Source organism: Scleropages formosus, chromosome 14 (genome assembly GCF_900964775.1).
Source record: "Scleropages formosus chromosome 14, fSclFor1.1, whole genome shotgun sequence".
In the NCBI taxonomy this organism is placed as follows: domain Eukaryota; kingdom Metazoa; phylum Chordata; class Actinopteri; order Osteoglossiformes; family Osteoglossidae; genus Scleropages; species Scleropages formosus.
The window spans coordinates 15,952,971-15,974,535 of NC_041819.1; the positions used below are offsets into that span (position 1 = coordinate 15,952,971).

The 21,565-nt window shown below is 40.1% G+C and overlaps 2 protein-coding genes across 3 annotated transcripts in view; both read left to right on the top strand.

Moving 5' to 3' along the window:
- The window catches only part of msna (moesin a), a 28,530-nt gene extending 16,317 nt beyond the window's left edge, over positions 1-12,213 (top strand). Inside the window, exons 3-13 of one of the 2 annotated variants that reach the window (XM_018728530.2) lie at positions 571-666; positions 1,502-1,776; positions 2,070-2,153; positions 3,667-3,813; positions 4,078-4,174; positions 4,435-4,598; positions 5,406-5,536; positions 6,019-6,179; positions 6,534-6,626; positions 10,427-10,657; positions 10,804-12,213. In XM_018728530.2, coding sequence (XP_018584046.1) covers positions 571-666; positions 1,502-1,776; positions 2,070-2,153; positions 3,667-3,813; positions 4,078-4,174; positions 4,435-4,598; positions 5,406-5,536; positions 6,019-6,179; positions 6,534-6,626; positions 10,427-10,657; positions 10,804-10,968 — 1,644 coding nt within the window. In that variant the 3' untranslated portion in view covers positions 10,969-12,213. The remainder of the gene's footprint in view (positions 1-570; positions 667-1,501; positions 1,777-2,069; positions 2,154-3,666; positions 3,814-4,077; positions 4,175-4,434; positions 4,599-5,405; positions 5,537-6,018; positions 6,180-6,533; positions 6,627-10,426; positions 10,658-10,803) is intronic. The other variant, XM_018728531.2, reaches the window with a different exon arrangement.
- Positions 12,214-16,486: 4,273 nt separating this feature from the next.
- fdx1b (ferredoxin 1b) lies at positions 16,487-20,980 on the top strand. The gene is made up of 4 exons (XM_018728476.2): positions 16,487-16,619; positions 18,226-18,350; positions 18,947-19,076; positions 20,232-20,980. Exons 1-4 carry the CDS (start codon positions 16,501-16,503, stop codon positions 20,344-20,346), a joined length of 489 nt encoding a protein of 162 aa, XP_018583992.1. The 5' UTR covers positions 16,487-16,500; the 3' UTR covers positions 20,347-20,980.
- The last annotated feature ends 585 nt before the right edge of the window (positions 20,981-21,565 follow it).

Here is a 21,565-nt window from a genome sequence, read left to right on the forward strand (position 1 = left end):
CAGTAGCTTGTTTGAGTGTTATGGTTGAGAACTATGCATTACTCGAGGAACTTATGTCTAGGTTGAAGGTAGCTGAAGGAACAAAGTTATATTACCAGTTGCTCAAATAGTAATAGTTGTTCATGTTAATTTTTATACACATAACAAGTATATTCCAGCCCAGCTGTGTTTTTGTTGTGGAAATAAATTATGCATTTTCTGTATATGAATGCATAGATGCACCTGGAGTCTATAATCTAGTAATTTGAGACAGTTTGCTGTTAAAGCAACATTCAGCTAGTTTCCTGCCAACTTTTTGAAGTTTGATAGATCACAAAGATTATGATGATGATAATGACAGTGGTTTGTAGAAGTACATTTTATTCCTCCGTGTACATTCAAATTGTATAATTTCTGCTCTTAAATTTCAGGAATAAGGACTGCATGCCAGTCATTTTCTATTAAATAAGTTGCAAGCTTCTGTGGAAAATATGTTAGTATGAATGTGTCTAACTCTGAAATGAAACCCAGATGTGTGGTTAAAGGTTTTGGGAGGGACTGAGGGACAGTCTTTAACTTGCACTCCTGTAGGTGGTGAAAACGATCGGACTTCGAGAGATTTGGTTTTTTGGGCTGCAGTACCAGGACACCAAAGGCTTCTCCACTTGGCTCAAACTCAACAAAAAGGTAATGAATTTCTCAAATTTCTCTCATGAATGGTGGGAAAGAACAAGGAATTCCAGCGCCTGGAAATGGCCCGTTTCCTTTGTTAAAGTTTAGTTGCTTAGTAAACACATTTTTGGAGTGTTTTATTTTCACATTATACAGCATCATGTTGCCTAGGAGACACAAAGTTCATCCTCCGATGACTGGACTAGTAGATCAGAGAGAGGTCTGTGCATGTGAATGACTGATTCTTCCGATGTATCATACATTATTTTAAAAATGTTGTGATTTTCACTTATTAAGGATGCTATAAATAAAATGTTTCAACCGTTTTTTTAAATTATGGTTTGTGTTTTATGTATTTAGTTTTATGCTTGAAGTAATGTTTTTTCCCCCCAAACAAATTGTAATTAATTTTGCGTAATATGGTGATACTATGGGGGGAAAAAAATCTGATAATATTAATGAGAGGGAGGAGGTTGATGCAAAGAATATGCTAATTTATTCCAGTTCTCCATTTCCAGATAATGTTTGTATTGATAGCCGAAGGCCTGAAAATTTTTTTTTTTTTTTTGCTCATTTACCAACCAGTTGAAAATTCTGCAAAATGCAGTAATAAAATAATGTTCTGAACTGTCTGATCATTCCAATATCTAGTCATCTGCTCCTGTATGACTGAACTGTACTCTTGCAATATTTTGCCATTATCAGTTACCTGCTGCCCTTTCCCAGTTTAAATAGTCAGTTGCAACTTAGTCCAAATAATAGATGTCACTTAAGACTTGAGGAAGTCATACCAAGGTACTCCTTTCTAGCACCACACCCAAAGGTGACAATGTTCTTTGTGGGTCTTCAGGTGACGGCCCAGGATGTACGCAAGGAGAGCCCCCTTCTCTTCAAGTTCCGAGCCAAGTTCTACCCCGAAGACGTGTCTGAAGAGCTGATCCAGGAGGCCACGCAGAGGCTTTTTTTCCTGCAGGTGAAGGAGGGGATCCTCAATGATGACATCTACTGTCCCCCCGAGACTGCCGTGCTGCTGGCCTCCTACGCTGTGCAAGCCAAGTACGGGGACTACAACAAGGAAACCCACATGCCTGGATACCTGTCCAATGAAAAGATACTTCCCCAAAGGTATATTTTCACTATACATTTTGCAGTAGTTTTGAAAATAAAAGATATGTTGCTCTTATATTTTCTCTGTGACATTAACATTATGATCCAGAAGGTCCAGCAGCCCTTTTCTGGTCTTTACTCCTCAGTTTCCCTCGAATGAGTAAAACACCCAGTGGAAATTGTAGTATATTTTTGCAAGTTAAGTGCAGTCCTCTTGCAAGGGAAAAACCACAATGGCAGTTTTATTAGTTATACATAGTATCATTTATTTTATTTTCTTTTCATATCTAATAATGTAATGTTCACTTAAGAGTCTTGGAGCAGCACAAGTTCACCAAGGAGCAGTGGGAAGAGAGGATCCAGGTGTGGCATGAGGAGCACAAGGGGATGCTCAGGTAAGTCATACAGACACATTTGGCTCTTTGTGTGACAAAACACTTGGAATTCTGATTCTGTTGATATTGTTTCCCACACTGTGTCCACTCCTTCACATCGCCATCTTACAGTGTCATCTCCCACTCCTTCACACCTGTGTCTCACATTACTTAATCACTTCTCACCTCTGTTTTAGATACTTGTCTCTCTCAGTCATCAATTCAATTCAGGTTATTTTTATAGAGCAGCTTTCTCACCAAGGTGACACGCAGCACTGAAAACTGCAGGGGAAGATACAGTACAGAGTGCTGTAGTTGGCTTTTAGGATAAAACAGCTGAGGCAAGGAAAACAAAAAATCCCAGTGCAAAGGAGGGTAGGGAAATAACGTGTAGAAGTCCAAATACAGATGTCTGCCCTTCCTGGGCATTCTAATGTGGTGAAAGACTAGAATGTTAATAAAGTAGAGCTATACTCCATGGAAGCTAAGAATGGTACTCATGCCCACAGTTGCTGATCCTGTTGGTTGAGGCACACACTTCTCAGCTCCTCGGCATAGAACCCATAAGCTGTTTTATCACATCTGTGTCACAAGCATTTCTCAGTGCTTGCTTGTATAAGAAGGCTGGTTGTAGTTTTACTGGCATACAATTAGGGTCAAACAACATGTTGCCTCAATGTTTAACCTACAGTACAAATTGAGAGATGCACAGAAGGAGCATTGGCTCCTCAGATGACACATTTTTCAATGGTAAATTGAAATAAATTTTTATAGTTGACATATTTTCTTCACTTTTTTTCTGAAATTTGTTCCGTGGAGCAAACACAGCCTGTATTTGTCCATCCAGCCAATAAATGTCAGTAAAGCACACCCAAACAGAATAGGAGTATGGTTCTTGTCTGGTGTGCCTGAATGTTTATGATCAATAGCAGTATGATGAACATTGTACTTGTTTGAAATAGACCAGTCATCAGTGAGCACCTAGTAGGAGTTTGTGGAGAGACTGTATTTTTATTGATTTTGACTTGTCATTTTGATCAGTAAGTATGTCAGTGATAATAAAATATGAAAATAGTATTTATTTATTATAGCTTTATCCAAGTCCCCTACAGAACCCAACCTGGAGATAAATTGAGGAGCATCTGTAAGGTTTCATTGATGACATAGTAGTAAAAGTGACTTTGGGTTTATAAACAACTTGTTACAAACAGACTTTTGGTCATAATTGAGTTCATGAACTGAGGAGCTAATATATATAACAGTAAGTGCAAGATAAAAATCATAGCTTTAATCCAGTTCATTGTCTTATCAACAGCATGATCTACGGTCATTGTTTCCAGTATATATATTGGAGTATATATGGTATAGCTGTTTTTGATTATAACATTCGTGAATTTGTTTGATAACGTTTCCCTCACAGCAAAAGTCCCTAATGGAAGAAGGCATCATGCTGCCTAGATGTTCCTTCACTGCGACAATTTTTTTTTTTTTTTTTTTTTTCTCTCTCCCTTCCTTTCTCTGTCCTTATCCTTAGGGAGGATTCCATGATGGAGTACTTGAAGATTGCCCAAGACCTCGAGATGTATGGTGTGAATTACTTCAGCATCAAGAACAAGAAAGGCTCAGAACTGTGGCTGGGAGTGGATGCTCTTGGACTCAACATTTACAAGCAGGAGGACAAGTAAGCTGGAGTGATCAGTCACACTCCCTGCTCTCCTCATCCGCCTGCCATGTGTGGGCACCATAATTGGATAGTGTCTAGTGTCTGTATGAACATTTGCGGAGTTCTGTAAATAAGCAGTGATTCGCTTTTAGAATTCTGCAGGCGAGGAAAGAAAATCATGGAAGTAAAAGATCACAATTTTAAGTTTAAAAAAAATTGAACATTTGACTTTGTCATACTGTCTGGAGCCAAAATCACACTGATCATTATTGGTCTCAATAGGATGACGCCAACAATTGGGTTCCCGTGGAGTGAGATCCGAAACATCTCCTTCAACGACAAGAAATTTGTTATCAAGCCAATTGACAAGAAAGCACCGGTTAGTAACATTTTTATCTTGTCCTGTTTGGGGTGAAAATTTAATATGGAGGTCTCTTTAGTCGTGAACTTTGATAAAAATTAAATTGCAAAAAATTATGTATTTTATTTTTATGTCATTATATACATTTATAAATCACTTTTAGAGTTTCAGAATAATGGTTTTAGTAAATATTTGTAGCTGGTAAATTTTTGTGTAAAAATGCCCTGATGTGACTCCAGGAGACCCACGATTCATGTGGGAGTGTCTGTGTGTTTCAGGACTTTGTGTTCTACGCTCCACGCCTCCGCATCAACAAGCGCATCCTTGCGCTGTGCATGGGCAACCATGAGCTGTACATGCGGCGCCGCAAGCCGGACACCATCGAAGTGCAGCAGATGAAGGCCCAGGCCCGTGAGGAAAAGAACCACAAGAAAATGGAGAGGTCAGCACATGGCTGTCTGTACCCTCTGTGTCACACACTGTGGCAGCTGCTTGTGTCTTTGAATTTCTTGGGGCAGCAGGTGGAGTAGTACTTAGAGCTGCTACTTTAACCCAAAAGATCTGGGCTTGAATCCTTTCTCTTACTGTTGTACAGATTGATCAAATTTTGGTCAAATGAGTTACCTGGGTTTACTCTAGTGAGTTACCCAATTGTATAAATGATTAAATAATAAAGTGACATAATATACAAAACTACAGTTACATGATGGTAAGATTGTAGGTGTCAGCAAGGGCAGCTGGCTCTGTAGTCATTAGAGCTTCTGCTTCTGGACCCAGGCTGCGTGTCCTACCTCCTGCTGTAGTATAAATGGGGTAAATACTTGTAAGTTGCGAAAAAACACATCTGCTTAGTTGCCAAATGCAGATAGTAAATAGTTACTCTTAGTAACTACTGACTAGTTATTTACTAACTCTTTATACCTGAGTGTAAAACGGCACTACAGCTATAGCATTTTGGGGAGAAATTGCATATTGTGTGGCGTACCTTTTTCCTAGTCCAAAGAATTATAGCACGGTGTACATTTAAACATTAGTTGTGAAAAGTTGTTGGTGAGCAACCCCTATAAAATTTTATGGGTGGATTCCCCTAGCTCACATTCCTCTGAACTTTATTTGGTACTAAGGCAAAGTGAGACTCGTGTAGCTCAGGCTTGTTGTTTTCTGATGGGGCCAGACAATGGCAGGAAGTTGTCGCTGTGTTTAATTTATTTCTGTGTTAATTTATTTCTGGATTGTTTCCTTCCAACAGGGCACTGCTGGAGAATGAGAAGAAGAAGCGCGAGATGGCCGAGAAGGAGAAGGAGAAGATTGAGAAGGAGAAAGAGGAGCTCATGGAGAGGCTGCGGAACATCGAGGAGCAGACGAAAAAAGCGCAGCAAGGTCAGGCGCGGCCCGTCAAGTAATACTTTCCGAAGTATAATGTAACAATGCCAGTAATGACCTCGAGATGCCTACTGATGCAGCCTTCCAGGCCTTCTGGTTTTTTTGCTGGTTCCCCTTGATGTTGAACATTTGTGGAATGTGGGTTTTTTATAAAAAAAAAAAAAAAAAAAAAACAAAACACAGGGTAGGAGCTGTCACACTCCCTGAGCAGTTAACTAAACAAATTGGAATGTTTTATCGAAATGCACGCAAATCCCACAAACTTAGTCTTCTTGACAACAGTCCACAGCATCCCTCTTTCTGCCTATTTGCACTTTTACTTCTTGTTTATAAAATTCTGGTCCAGGAGCTCAGTAATTGTCTGTCTGGCCCATCTGTGTCATCCCTGATCTGAGCCAATTACTACATTTGTGCATTTGCTCAGAGAAACCTAAAACAGAAGGATATAGTCTAGAATGCTGTCTGATGGGTGTGTGCAGAACTTGAGGAGCAGACGAAGCGGGCCCTGGAGCTGGAGCAGGAGCGCAAGCGGGCCCAGGAGGAGGCAGAGCGGCTGGAGAAGGAGCGGCGAATGGCAGAGGAGGCCAGGCTGGCTCTGCTGCAGCAGTCTGAGAACCAGATGAAGAACCAGGAGCACCTGGTGCGTGCATGTGTGATGGGACAGCTCAGTGTCCTTGTCTGTGGTCCAGCCGCATCATCTTCAGAGTCATTTACAGTTTTGGCATCTGAATGAAAAGCAGCTCACATCATTGTAAAGGAAGCCGCGTGACTGGGCACAGGGGTCCTGCTGTTTGCACTTGAAAAAATGTCACTGATTCTATTTTAGAGAAATATCGAACTGCAGAGAGACAAAGTATAAATGCATACAGATAATAATGCAAATATCATAGTTTTAACTGTGCTATCAAAAAATGTTAGCAAGTAACTGTGTTGTCTTCAGTCCAAATATGACATTATCTCAGTTCTTTCAAGAAAGTGTCTTTATTTCAATAAGGCCACTGAACTGGCTGAGCTGACCTCCAAGATCTCCCTCCTGGAGGATGCCAAGAAGAAAAAGGAAGAGGAGGCCTTGGAGTGGCAGCAGAAGGTAAGAACAGATTGAGCTGCTTCTTCAGAATGTTAGTTTTTTTTTTTTTCCTCCCCCCTCCTCTTTTGCAACTGAACATAGACATTTTTAGATTGCGTTATGTAAATGCTACCTGAAAGGGATTGAAAGAAAATGTCAAATACAGCAAAAAAAGAAAAATGTATTCCATCTGAAGACTTTTGCTTGTAATGCATTGCAGAATAAAGTCCTAAATGTTTTAAAATCAAGTTTAAAGCATGTGTAGTTGTTGCAGAATGGGTTTGATCTCAGAGACTGTTCCAAAAAAAATCAGTCCAGTGTATACTAGTTGGCAAAACTGCAAACATTATATGATTGGATGATTGGCAACCTTGTTAAGATGCAAAGGACTGTCACTTTCGGTTTTAAAATGCCTGTAAAATTTATAAAAGTGGCCTTGAAAGCAAAAGGAAGCCAGCGCAGCAAGACATGGATCGCAAACCTTGTTGTAAGCAATTCGTCATTTTCAACTCTTTCTCAATCTTTGGCGATTGCCGAATAAACAGCAGCAAAACATTTATTTATTTATTTTTTTTTTTAAAAAAAAAAACTCTTAGAGTATTGCTCATTTAAGATCTTCAATCTGTAGTTGTAAAAATTAACCCTTAGTTTCTTCCTTAATCCATAATTATTCTGGACTGACCCTGAGGTAAATCTACATTTCTAGCAGGTTGGTGACATTATAGGCCAGCTGCGTAGCTGCTGTGGTGTGCAAGTAAGATTTGGTTTTGTCACCATTGACTTAAAGAAAATGATCAACCATTCCTCCAAGCTAATGGTTAAATTTTATCCTGGTCAGATTTTTTGTTCCTACATTATAAATCTGTGTATTGTTAGTAGTGAAACTCAATACTGTGACTCCTGATTAGGTTGCCAAGTAAATGTAAATAACTCAGCAAAAGAATGGGGTCTAGGACTGAACATTGAGTAACACCCCATGTCGAGGACAAGAAGTGCGATCTAACTGTTCCAGTGACTACATGTTGTATTCATTTGGAGCAGCAGGTACAGGTAGAGTGGTTCCCCAGTGCCTTGCAGGTAAAAAAACTGGGGTTTGAATCCATGCTCCTGCTCTAGTATGAATTGCTTCTGTAAAAAAAATATTCTTCAGCTGTATAAATAGGTAGATCATTGTAAGTAGCTCAACATGCAGGAGTAACATGGCAACTTGTTTTCGAGCAAAGCATTAGCTAAATACAGAATGTAAGCCAATGTATAACCATACTGTAAGGCTTGTATAATCTAGGGTGATGTCACAGTCTGTGTTGCTCTAAGATTAACATGAACAAGAACACTAGAGTCCCCATACCATCTTCATGTACAGGTCCTCTACTTCTCAATCTAGACTGGAAAGTTTCAGTATGGTTTTCTGGTAAAGCAGGCAAAATACAGCTTTGAATGCAGGGTATTAAAGAAAGGGGGATAAGGTGCATATAAGTTGGATTTCTTCAGAAGCTCTCAGCAAATTTGCAGGACCTTCATCATCTGATCCTCCCAGGAGGTCTTTAGAGCCATCATGGGCTCTGACTCATTGGGTGAGGGTGTTGCAGCATTGCTTTCAGGCATGGGGAAATCCTGTTTATCTGGTAGGAAGTTGGATTCCTCCACTACGATTATTTTCCATATTTTAGCATCAGTGGGAATAGAATGCAAATGGAAATTCCCATGTGCTCTGGCATTGTACTTTCTGGGGTTAACATCTGTGGAATGCTGGGATTTATGGAATGAATTTGTTAATTCTGCTATGGGGTGGCGTGGTAGTGCCCGCTGTGTAGCGGGTCTGGGGTTCAAGCTGTGGTTGGGGTTCAAGCAGTTGTTGACAATGGATGGATGGTATAGGAACGGAATGATTTTCTTATTTGTGCAGTTTTGACAGCATGCCAGTTCCTCATTTTATAATTTGGACCAGAACTCCTGTCGTAACTGGCTTTGTTTGTAAATCTTGCGTCAATTTACACATTAAGTCACAATCAATAAACACTCCGCATAGACATTATGATTTATGTACTATTAGGTTTTGTATGAATCTCAGTTTATAGTAAATAAAAAAAATCCTTTCAGTGCATCATTTCCACAGACTCCGCCTCAATCCCAGCTGTTGATTGATTCATCCCATAAACACTGGAAGTGTTCATCTTGTTACTGAAGACCTGACGCTAAGGGACATGACACATGATGAGTAGAAATTGCAGATGGAGATGAATTAATCCGGTGATTTGTTAGCTGAGTGTCTAAATGTGGGTTGCTTTTGTTCCACAGCAGACAAATTTTTACAAAATAGATAAGTGAAGAAAACAATGTAATGTAGAAAATATTGACGTATCGGTGCAAAATTGTAACTATATTTATTATACTTTGCTGCCTTAAAAATGGGAACCTCTTGTGTCCCTTAATGTTCCCACAAAATGGTTATTTAATGAGAATCGGCATTTCTCGTCTGACATAATAGGCGTGTAATGACCAATTGCAGGGCATTGTGTGTCGTAGAAACACAAGTGAAAATAATTTAACCTCAAGCTGCACTGGTTAAACCAAGTAGGTCAGTAGAGTTAAGTGTATAGTAAAGTATAAAAAATAAATTATTTTTATAAAAACAAGATTTAACATTTTGATTTCATAAGTTTATTTTAATATTTTCTTCAAGAATGAGAATCTCTGTAGCGTTCACTAACTTTCACTTATTGTACTTTATATGAGCATTGACAGTAAGAGGTGCTACTCAGACAGTACAGTTAAGTTTTTGGAAAGTGTGTTCACTCCCCCCTCTGCTGTTGGGGGCTTGTATGAGCCAACAGAAATGTTTTCTGAAATTTTCTTTGTGTGTTAAAGATTTTTTTTTTTTTCTTCTTCTTCTTCAAAATCACAAGTTTCCAAGCACTCACTGGCATATTTCTGTACAGCTGCTATCTATATCGGGGTTTTTGAAACTGTGTGTTAAAAGGGGCAGCTGGCAACATAGAGGTTAGAAGTGTTGCCTTTGGACCCAGAGGTCACAAGTTTGAATCACTTCTCCGCATAATACCCTTGAGCAAGGAACTTACCCTAAATTTCTCCAGTAAAGTTAACCCGCTGTATAAATGGGAAAGTAGCTGTAGGTAGCTTTATATTGTAAGTCATTTTAGCGAAATGTGTCAGCAGGTAAATGTAAAAGGGGCAAAATCAGTTTTAGATTTTATTATTACGCCGGAGGTTCTTGGTTCTGGCTCCGTTGTGGTGGAATGACCTTCCCCTCCCAGTCAGAACTGCAGAAACTCTGTCTACATTCAAGAAGGGTCTGAAAACTCACATTTTCCGGACCCACTTCGCCCAAGATCTCTCCAGCTCATGTATGGTGTAAATGTTCATGCACCTTACCTTCACGATCATCCCCAAATAACCCTTCACACAGCCGCTACTCCTGGATTGTATGTAAATGTTTGTGTACCTTATTTAAAAAAAAAAAAAAAAAAAGAAAATTTGTAGGAAAGTTATCAGAATTCATCTATCCTGTGTTTTATGCACCTACTTGAGCGATGAACATCGGTGCATCAAGTGGAAAGTAACAAACTAAGTTTACTTAAGTCACGTCTGCCGCTAAGTCTTTCTCTTAATGTAATGCACAAATTGTATTTTCGTTGAGATGTACGTTGCTTTGGAGAAAAGCATCTGCTAAATGAATAAATGTAATGTAAATGTATTACAGATTGCTTTTGAGAGATGGTGTTTCAAAACAATACTATTTATTCATATTTGCAGCTGAAGTGTCATGGTCACAGATCATGTTCCTTTTTGGGTTTTGGCAGGCAACCACAGTTCAGGAGGACCTGGAGAAGACCAAGGACGAGCTGAAGAACAAGGTGCTGTCTGCTCACATGCAGGAGCCGGTGCACGCCGAGAACGAGCATGATGAGAATGACGAGAGCAGTGCCGAGGCCAGCGCCGAGCTCACGTCTGCTGCTGCCTACAAGGACCGCAGTGAGGAGGAGCGCATGACCGAGGCGGAGAAGAACGAGCGTGTACAGAAGCACCTGCTGGTCAGTGTTATGACCTGCTAACACTTTTTTTTTTTTTTTTTTTAAATGGAGCGGGTTGGTGATCGGTGTCAATTGAATGACCATGACATTGTGAGTAGCAAAGTATTTTGCCTTAAATGTTCTTTGCATCACTTGCCCCCCTTCAGGCCCTCAGTTCAGAGCTGGCTAACGCCCGTGACGAAAGCAAGAAGACGCAGAACGACATCATCCACGCGGAGAACGTGCGAGCTGGTCGGGACAAGTACAAGACCTTGCGGCAGATCCGGTCGGGGAACACCAAGCAGCGCATTGACGAGTTTGAGTGCATGTGATGCTCGTGGGCCAGTGGCATTGCTGGAACCACTACAGGGGAGCCGTCTTTGGCCTATTCCACTTCACTGCAAACCTGCCTTATTCGAGCTACTGTGCCTTCTCCAGAAACCGCTAAGGGTAGCATGTTACAAACGAAATGCAGCGTGAATGTAATTCTCGGAATAGAATATAATGGCAAAAGTACGGGGCATTTTTCAGATATGACATTAGCAAGGACACCTATTCCAATGAAGGCCCTTTTTTGTTTATAGGTCTTCCGCCTTTTTTTTTTTTTTTTTTTTTTTCCTTTTCCTGATTGTGTATATTTCTTATAGAGATCAATATCAGACCGACCCAGTAAACATCAGACTCAAATATGGGTACTTGCAGATTTCAGTTTCTTGCCAAGGTCAAGTATTTGTAAGAAAATATGTGTCTACCAGTATTATGAACACTGTATTCAGTACAGATTATTTGCCATTACAGAAGTATCTGTTAAATTGTTTGTATAGTTTTTTTTGTAGTTGTTCTACTAATAATTACAGAAGAAACAAAATAGTCCTTAAATTATTTGAACAATATCATACCAGTAGATTCATCCTGTTTTGCAGAAAAACTCAGGTGCCACTGAAAATAGTTGAAATCCATTCTCAAAAGTGGCTTTCTTCCAGTATTTTACTTTAAATTTACTGTAGAAACGAGGCAACCCAAGCTAGCTTATTTTTCATTGTCAGCCATTTCACTTCATTAAGTATGTCGTGCGCATGAAAACGTTAGTGCTATAACAAAAGAGCAGGTTTGTTGTTTTTTGGATGGCCCTCCACTGTTAGTAATTTCAGTAAATGAGTAAAAGTATCAAACTATAATACTTAGTTTTTGTTTTGTTTGGAAATTTAATTGTAAGCTTTTCAACACAAGTGGATGGATTTGTCTTCAAGGACAGCGTGCGTCTCCTCCTCCCCCTTTTAAAGTTTTTTCAAGTGAATTATTTACAGTTGTTTCTCAAGAGTCAGTGTTAGAATGAGGGAAAATGAAAATAAAAATTAAAAAAAAAAAAAATCAAGTGCCAGGAAAACTTTTTCCTCCTTGTGACATACATATTTTGTAGCGATTCATATTTTCTCATATTCTAAGTATATCTACTACTAGTAGTTGTGCATAGTAGAAGCTACTTAGAAGTTTCTTTATGTAACTGATACTTGCTAGATCTGTCATTCGAGGCAGTTTCAGACACCCTTTTTTATAACATGGGCCTCAAACTCAAACCCAAGGCTTTGCACAGGACTATGGGGCCATCTGTACTTAGACCATAACCACGCGCAGACGCTCACAATTCCTCCTCCGCTTTGTATGGATACAAGCTGGCTGTCCTGCAGAACCGTAGTACAATCATGCTACATTTGAGGTATTTATTCTCTCGTTGTATCATAGAATCATCATTGTAGCATTGTTCTTTTCATATACAGCCATTGCACCACACCGAACAAAAATGAGATGAAGTGATTTTAAAAAAAAAAAAATGCCAACTGTTACCCAAAGGAAATAGCTTATTCGTAGGATGTTCGGTTGCCTTAACGGCATCACAAGATTGTTCATGCACTGTATGGATGTTGTCAAAACCTGTCATATCTTTGTCATATCATGAATTGGCATTAGAAAAGGGCAGGCTTGACCCCAGTCCTTGGGCAAATTGAGTATGAGACCCCAGTTTTACAAAGTACCCTGTTATTCGGTTTATTCCCCACTTAAACAAAACCACATTGTGATGGTCAGAAAATGGATGGATTTATTACTACTGTAAGTTCCTCTAGATTTCTGTTAATTGAATTTTAGTGAATGTCAGGAAGACATTCAGTTAGAGGGATGCAGCAGAGACAGGGTCTCTTTGCAAAATATGCAAGTTGGCTGCTTGATTTTTTTTTTTTTTTTCTTTGTTTTGTTTTTTTTTTTTTTTTTTGGTTTTACCTGTCAATAAAATGAATAAAATTACACATTTGAAATGACTGATTTTTCTGAATTTTAAACATTACAGCTGCTTTGCGGCTCTTCAGCAGATGGTGCGGCCAAGTCTCACGTCATAACTATGTTCTTGTTGTTATGCTCCCACTGTCATCCCCTGGCTCAACGCTGAGCTCATTTTGTGTAACAAAGTGCAATATAAATCATTTTCTACATGATTATTGACAAAAAGGTCCATTAATACCTGTGGGTGGCACAGTGAGTAGTGCAACTGTCTCAGCACCTGGGTGGTACGAGATGGTGTGGGTTTGATCCCTGCTCAGTGTGGAGTTTGCATGTTGTCCCCATGTCTGTGTGGGTTTCCTCCAGGTGCTCTGATTTCCTCCCACAGTCCAAAGACATGCTGTTCAGGTTTACCCATAGTGTGAGTGACAGAGAGTGTGTTCCACTGATGTGTGGATGAGTGACCTGTTGTAAGTAGTGTATCTAGCAGTGTAAGTCACCTTGCTGAATAAGGTGTGTGTGTGTGTGTGTGTGTGTGTGTGTGTGTGTGTGTGTGTGTGTGTGTGTGTGTGTGTGTGTTCATTGGAAGTTGCTTTGGAGAAAAAATAAATACATGTAAATACTAGGGAGAGTGGGTGTAATGCCTTATTTGAACACGAGAGGTCGTTGCCAGACCTCTTAACTCTCATGCAACCCCCTTTGCTGTCCTGACGTTTAACATTGAGACCAGTTCATTTCCATTCCAGGACCATCCCAAGTTCACACCAAAATTACCATGAATGATTCCAGATATGACAAAAATCTCATGCAACCTATTGCAATAGAAAAAATATGGTACAAAAAAGTTTCTGAAAACTTTCATAAACTTGTGTGTGGACTGGCTTGAGCACCTTCAGCACTTTTCCTTTTAAGACCCCCAGCTTCTACAACATGTGGTAGAAATTCAAACTCATACAGAAATATAGTAAAACAGCATACACACAAATAATACATTTAGACTTCTTCCCAGAGGCCTCTTGATATTGGTATAGGAACAGTCATTGGTTCGGTCAACAGATTCCTGCAACCTCAGGACATCGGTCTTGAGTTTGTTCCAGAAGGTTGTCGGTGATGTTCAACATCAGATGGTCGATATGGACAAAGTCGGTCGAGTGCATTTAGCTAAATGTACGTGCAATGCAGGAATGCTGTAACGACCTGCGTTACTGGGAGTTTCAGCAGGAAAATGGTTTTACTGGAAATAGTTGAATTATGGGTAAAATGGACTTGTGTTCAACCACTGTGGGGACTCACGGGGAATATAAGGGGCTGAGTGTGTTGGCCTGTGAAAAGGGGGAAAATGATGACAAGATATAAGATTTTCAGATATGACATTAGTGGCTGTATTAGACCTTTTATTAGTAATGATCTACAACACCGATCACAGGCAAGAAGAATACTCATAACTAGCTCAGCATCACGTAGTGCAACACACAGAATAGCTAAAGGAACACTACGCCTGGAGTGGAGCTGGTAGCGTAATGGCTATAGCTGCTTGTTCGAATTCTACCTCCAGCTATAGTATTCTTGAGCAAAATAGTTACCCTAAATTGCTCCAGTAAAGTTACCCAGGTCTATGAATGGGTAAATAATTGTAGAGAGCTTAAGCGTCAGCTGAATTAATAAATGTAATCCCTCATAGTTTATGTTTTAATTCAGCTTTAATATAACACATACAGAGGGTGCGGTGGCGCAGCGGGTTTGGTTGGGTCTCACTCTCTGACGGGTCTGGGGTTCGAGTCCTGCTTGGGGTGCCTTGTGACGGACTGACATGCTGTCCTGGGTGTGTCCCCTCCCACTCCAGCCCTGCACCCTGTATTGCCAGATTAGGTTTTGGCTTGCCGTGACCCCGCTTGGGATAAGTGGTTTCAGCCTGTGTGTGTGTGTGTGTGTGTGTGTGTGTGTGTATGACACATACGCACTGAAGGGGCATTACTATGATAGCATTGCAGAGAGAGCAGAATCAAAGACCTCAGGGGTTATCAGCTGTGACGTTGCTGATGGCAGAGAAAACACCCCTCGTCCTTCGAACCACCTACTCCCCCATGGGGATCCAGCCATATGTGTAATGTTTCAGGGTCGAACCGCTTCCTTGACATCACAGGATGGTTAGAGTCTGTTCAAAAAAAGGACCTGAAAGGCTTGGAGGAATGTGGCATGCAACAGGGATGCCAGTCCATTGCAGTGTCTGAAGTATTAAATGTTATTTAACATATTAAATGTTGAATATATGAAATAGTAGCCTACAAACAGGAACATGTTTATTTCTCTTGCTAAGTGTGCGAACAACAGGGTTTGGCAAACCTTTACCATGAAGTACAATTAGAGTTCATTAAGGCCATGGTTGTCTCAGAGAAGGTTATACAAACAGCCTGCAGCATGTTTTCTTGCACTAAAAAAGCTGACTTTATGTGTAAGTTTGTGTTTTTGAGACACACACACACACACTTTCAGAACTGCTTGTCCCATACAGGGTCGCAGGGAACCGGAGCCTACCCGGCAACACAGGGCGTAAGGCCGGAGGGAGAGGGGACACACCCAGGATGGGACGCCAGTCCGTCGCAAGGCACCCCAAGCAGGACTCGAACCCCACACCCACTGGAGAGCAGGACCCTGGTCCAACCCACCGCGCCACCGCGCCCCCCTGTTTTTGAGACGTTAGTGTTTAATCTCTCAGAATTTTTTTTTTTTCTCAAATTGGATTTATTTTTACAGGTGGCACAGTGGATGGTACTGGTCCGTCACAGGTCCTGGGTTGTGCGTTTAGATGTGGGTTCAAATCTGGTTCAGGCTGTGTCGAGTTCATATGTTCATATTCTCACCATGTCTGCGTTTCCTCCAGGTGCTCTGGTTTCCTCCCACAGCCCAAAGACATGCATTTCAGGTAAACCGGTAGCTCTAAATTGCCCATATCGTGTATGTGAGTAAATGAGTGTGTGTGATTTCTCTGTGATGGACTGGCATCCCATCCAGGGTGTACTCTACCTCACAGTTTATGTTTTCAGGATGGACTCTGGATCATCGTGACCGTACATTGGACCTGCAGTTATTGACAGTCAGTGAATGAATGAGAGAATTCTCAAACATTTTAAAAGTGTGAGCTTAAAAATATGAACATTTACATATCAAGATGTGATAGATCTTCTAAAATCCATCGTAAAATTTAATAAGTAATACATGTTCCTAGCTGAAATATTTCTTTGGTAAAAAGATAGTAATTGTATTCTGACTGTAGTGCTTAATATGCGACCAGGTCTGATGTGGGTGAGAGTACAGAACACAAAGTGATCATTAATGAATTTGGACTTGGAGGATAGTTGCTCACATCGCCTTGAGTGTGACATCCAGCTTGAAAAAATTATCTAAAATATATGATTTTCCACAGGCTGGAGGTGTGTCGGTTGAATGTACCGTCAGCTGCTGGTATCTGTGACTGGGCTGTCAGGGTCAATGGGAGGGTGGTTTTTGAGGGGAGGTCTGGTTAGGGCTTGGGGGGGTTTCGCTGTGAGTGTCCTGTATCTACAGTCAGCCGAGAGAATCACTTGGCAGAGATGGCTAGCGTCGCTCGCATCCGCTCCCCTGTCTCGCTCGTCCTGTGTGGTGCCCCTCGTGTGTGGAGCCGGACGTTCAGCCGGAACCGGGCCCTCCATAGCGGCTCCCAGGAACCCAGGTGAGGAATCCGGGCAGGTCCTCAGGACCAACATGATCCAGTATGTGGATGCTGGAAATACTGCTTTATTAGCAGATCTCCAAGGCTGCAGCTCTCTCTTCTGAAACTGAAATATGTTTACTTGGAAAAATAACCTTGAAAAATGTTAAAAAAAAAGATCCTATTGAGAGCAGTATACAGTATATTGCTTATAATGCTCATCATAACATACATATATACAGTGCTGCTTGAAAGCTAGTGAACACAATAGGGATGGTCATTATTCTTGTATAAAGAACATTAAAATAAAGTTATACAATGAATTAAGATTCACACAGCTGATTCTACTTATGTAATTCAATTTATTTTTACAGAGCACCTGTTGGTTTGATTAATACAACTTGGGCTTCACTATATTATTCATTTACCTGATGCTTTTTTCCAGAGCAACTTACAACATTAAGGTTATAATTATTTACCCATTTATACAAGTGGGTAATTTAACTGGAGCAGTTTTAGGGTAAGTACTTTGCTCAAGGGTACTACAGCCAGAGGTGAGGCTTGAACCAGCAACTGTTAGGTCTCCAGGGAGTCACACAAACCACTACACTACCAGCTGTCCCTAATGTTCATTGATATTTGGACCTGCACCACTTCTGTGTTTCTACTACGCACACGATTTCCTCTAAATTAACATATGGAAATGGTCATTACAGACCTATTAGAGGGGCAGCTGATAGTAGTGGTTAGAGCTGTTCCCTCTAGACCTAAAGGTCACAGGCTCAAATCCCACCTGTAGCTGTAATACTCTTGAGCAACATACTTACTCTAAATTTCTTCCATAAAATTACCCAGCTGTATAAATGATTATAAGCTGCTTTGAAGGAAAGTGTTAGGTAAATGTTCTTGGCATTATGTCAGATTAGAAACACTGCTTCTCATTAAATGACCATCTTATGGTAAAACTAAGTGAACCACAGGGCTTCACATTCTTTTAGGCAGCATTGTACATATGAATGATATGAATTAATACAGTAAAAATGTTTCAGTTGTATAAATAGTGGAAACCTTTTAAGTTGCTTTAGAGAAAAGTATCAGCTAATTGAAGAATTAAAGTATGATGAATTAGCTGAGATCATTATGAATGTTTTATTTCATTTAGAACTGGATAATAGAATAATAAAATGCAGTGAAGGTGAGAAAAATAGTGTCCACATGTGTGAAACACAAGTGCGTGTGAAGCTCAGTTTAATGGTCCGGTTCAGAGAATGAGGGAAACTGTCCAAGGAATTCAGAGCCAGGACAGCAGAAGTAAATATAGAGTGTGAGTGTGTGTGTGCGTGTGTGTGTGAGAAAGAGTTGAAGTTACCTGAAATCAAATCAGAAAGTCAGCTTTTGAACCACACCGGAAGGGCTGAAAGAAACAAAATGTTTGCAGTATTAGATGTTCTTTGCAATTTATACATCAATTCTAAAATTGTACATTTTCTTTACATATTATACGTACAGATGTATAAATGAGTGCCTTTAACTGACAGGGTGTGATATTTGCTGGCTCCTTTGATTCCAAACAAAACTGGGACCTTTGTTTGTAAGTACAAAAACACTCTTTGATTTCTCCGACCAGTAAAGGGGACAAGATTTTACTACACTTTATAAATCAAAGTGGAGTCAAAATCACCACGAGTGTCACAGAAGGTGCATCTCTGCTGGAGGTTGTGATCAACAAAAACTTAGACATAAGTGGTTTTGGTAAGTACTCTGCGTTGCTTCTAAGTAGAAAAATATGTCAGTTAAATGGGTCTCCCTTTTGCAAATGGTATTAAGAAGCTCATGCTCATTCATGAAAACTCCTAATTTATTATCAATCTGTTTGATTTACATGCATATGTTTTTTTTTGTTAGAAACAATTTTCAATGTATTTTCTTATTTTTATGTTTTTTTTTTCCCCAAATATTGATTGGTGCTGCTGAACTACAATTTTCACCAATATGCAGGTTATGAAATGAAATAAATAAGGGTTAAGAAGTACAAATCAATAACTCAATTCTTATCTGACAGCTATATGTTTTCACATGTTAGATCATAAGGACATCAAGTAACAGCTGTGTTACAGTCTAAAGGTTATGAGTTTGAATCCCGCTAACCATGGCATCCATGAGTATTTACCCTGAATTGATGCAAGAAGAATACCCAGCTGTATAAATGAGTAAATCAACGTAAAGTGGCTTGCCTAATATTGTAAGCCACCTTGAGAAACGGTGTCAACTAAAAAAATACATTATCGTGAATTTTCAAAACATCATTCAGTGTTCCGCCTCGTGCCATCAACACCTGTCTCACACAGGGGCCTGCGAGGGGACATTGGCATGTTCCACCTGTCACCTCATTTTTGATGAAAATGTTTACAAGAACCTGGAGCCGATTGCGGATGAAGAGCTGGACATGCTGGACTTGGCGTATGGGCTAACTAAAACGTGAGTGGCCACCTGTATAATTGAGTACCGTTAATTGTATAGGTTCATATTACATGATTTAACTGCAGACATGGGAGACAAATGCACATTGCTGGCTTCTCCAGAAGAGACATAAGTCACATCTCAGTTCATAGGGTCAGTCAGGCAATACTATAGTAATCATATGTTACTAAATATTAGAAGAGGTTCGGTACATAGATGGTGCTGGAGTTTAAACCAGTATACTGGAGTAAACCAGTGCAATACACAACGCTATTTATATTTATAATTATATATAATTATATCTATATCTATTATATCTATTTATCACATCGTATGTCTTACTCACACTCCATTGCATTTGTATAGAACATACCTGTACATACATACAATGTCTAGTGACTATTTTTGTATATTGGGTACTTTATATTTTTATATATTCTTTATCCTTCATTCACATATTCTGTCTTCTCATCTGTCTTGTCACTGTCATTCTGTCTGTGCTGTGGAACTTTCTGTCACCAAGACAACTTCCTTGTATGTGTGAACATACTTGGCAATAAAGCTCGTTCTGATTCTGATTCTGATTCTAAAACACAACCTTTAATGCTTTCCTAAGAGTTCCAAAGGATGTCACTGGTGCACCATCTAATATAATATATCATATTATATATAGCTTTTCCTGTTGGGGCAGCTGGTAGTGTTGTAGTTAGAGCTGGTACCTTTGGCCCAAAAGGTTGCAGGTCTAATTCCTGCATCCAGCTGTAGTGCCCTTGAGCCAGGTACTTACCTTAAATTGCACCAGTAAAATTACCCAGCTATATAAATGGGTAAATAATTCTTAGTTGCTTTGGGGAAAAGTACCTGCCGAATGAAGTGTAAATGTGTAACAGGAAGAGAGACCAGCTGCTAACAAAACTTCTCCTTGGTGACACAGCAACTAGACCTGTTGCCTTGGTCTGAATCCCCACTCTTGCTGTAGTACCACTGCAAAAAGTACTTAACCTGAACTGATGCAGTGAAAAATGCCCAATTGTATAGATTATTATAGCTTAGTGTACAAAATTAAGGATATATGTTGTTCTGGAGAAAAGCAGGTGCTAAGTGAACATCTGGCACATTCTCATCTCACTTGAGTGACAGCGAGCATGACACTGGGTTCTCTCTTGTTGCTAGATCGAGGCTCGGTTGCCAGGTATGCGTACAAAAATGGATGGATGGCATGACGGTGCGAGTGCCACGGGATGTCAAGGATCTGAGAAACGTCAAGGAGTCTGCGGAGAACCAGTGACGTCACACTGAAACACCCACTCGTCCCCGGTGGCGTCACCTGGTGCACAGCCCATGTTTCCTTTCCTTGCTTATACAAAAATGCCAAATGTCCTTACTGTTCTGCTCCACAAAAAGTCCTTGAGAGATGTGTATATATCTGTGGTTTTAGTCCGTTCTTTTTGCTTCATGTCTCCTTAATCATTGAGCATTTCTACAATTAAATGTAATTAAGATGAGCTTCTTGGCCACTTTCAAGACAGGATGAATAATACAAGGTTTACTAACTTAAATAAATAACCTAGACAGTTTTCTTTGTTTCCCAAATGTGTAAAAACGTATTGCTTTGCGTGCATGTATATGAGCAAAATCACACTCTGCTCCAGACACACACAAACCGAACAACATAAATATTTCGAATCTGAAAATATCTTCCCTTAAGGCAGTAATTGTGTTAATTCTGTTTAATTTATTTTATAGAACATTTATAACACAAATATAATTACAGCAGCTTCAGAAGCAGTTAATTTTTGTAATTAGGCTGATGGTATTGTCCTCTGGGCGGAGATGTAAAGCAAAAGGGAAGCTCCTGAGAGTATTACACACACACACTTCCTGAACCGCTTGTCCTATTCGCAGTTGCGGGGAGCCAGAGCCTAACCTGGCAATACAGGGCATAAGGCTAGAGGGAGAGGGGACACACCCAGGACAGGACGCCAGTCCATCGCAAGGCACCCCAAGCAGGACTCGAACCCTAGACCCACCAGAGAGCAGGACCCGGTCCAACCCACTGCACCACCACCACCACAGCCCCCTCTGAGAATATTAACTGTTTTAAATTTGTTATGTATAGAAAATGATACAGAAAATAAAAGCTGCTTTTTAAATGTTGCTTCCAGAACTCATCATCATCAAAATATAAGTTAATATCCAAATACCAGATCTACTAGAACTGTCTTCATTATTATTCCATCGTTATTGTTCTTCAAGTTCTCCTGGCCATGACATTGAAAACCTCCTAATTGATGGATATTTCCCAGATCCATTAGCAGAACTGAATTGGGCAAATCCATGAAAAGGTGGACATGGAACAATAAATAAGAGCTGAGAGCTAGTGGAAATCATACATTTTGATGTCTGTCACCTCCCATATGTTTTTGGTGATGCTGTTAAAGACACCCAAGTCAACTGTCACCACAAACAGTGACATTTTGAATGATATTTTTAGCTAGGATTACAGA

Excerpts from the sequence above, each read along its gene's own strand:
- fdx1b (XM_018728476.2), top strand. The coding sequence starts at position 16,501 with ATGGCTAGCGTCGCTCGCATCCGCTCCCCTGTCTCGCTCGTCCTGTGT. Across the intron at positions 16,620-18,225 it reads AGCGGCTCCCAGGAACCCAG|TAAAGGGGACAAGATTTTAC; the intron begins GTGAGGAATCCG and ends TTCTCCGACCAG. Across the intron at positions 19,077-20,231 it reads GCGTATGGGCTAACTAAAAC|ATCGAGGCTCGGTTGCCAGG; the intron begins GTGAGTGGCCAC and ends TCTTGTTGCTAG.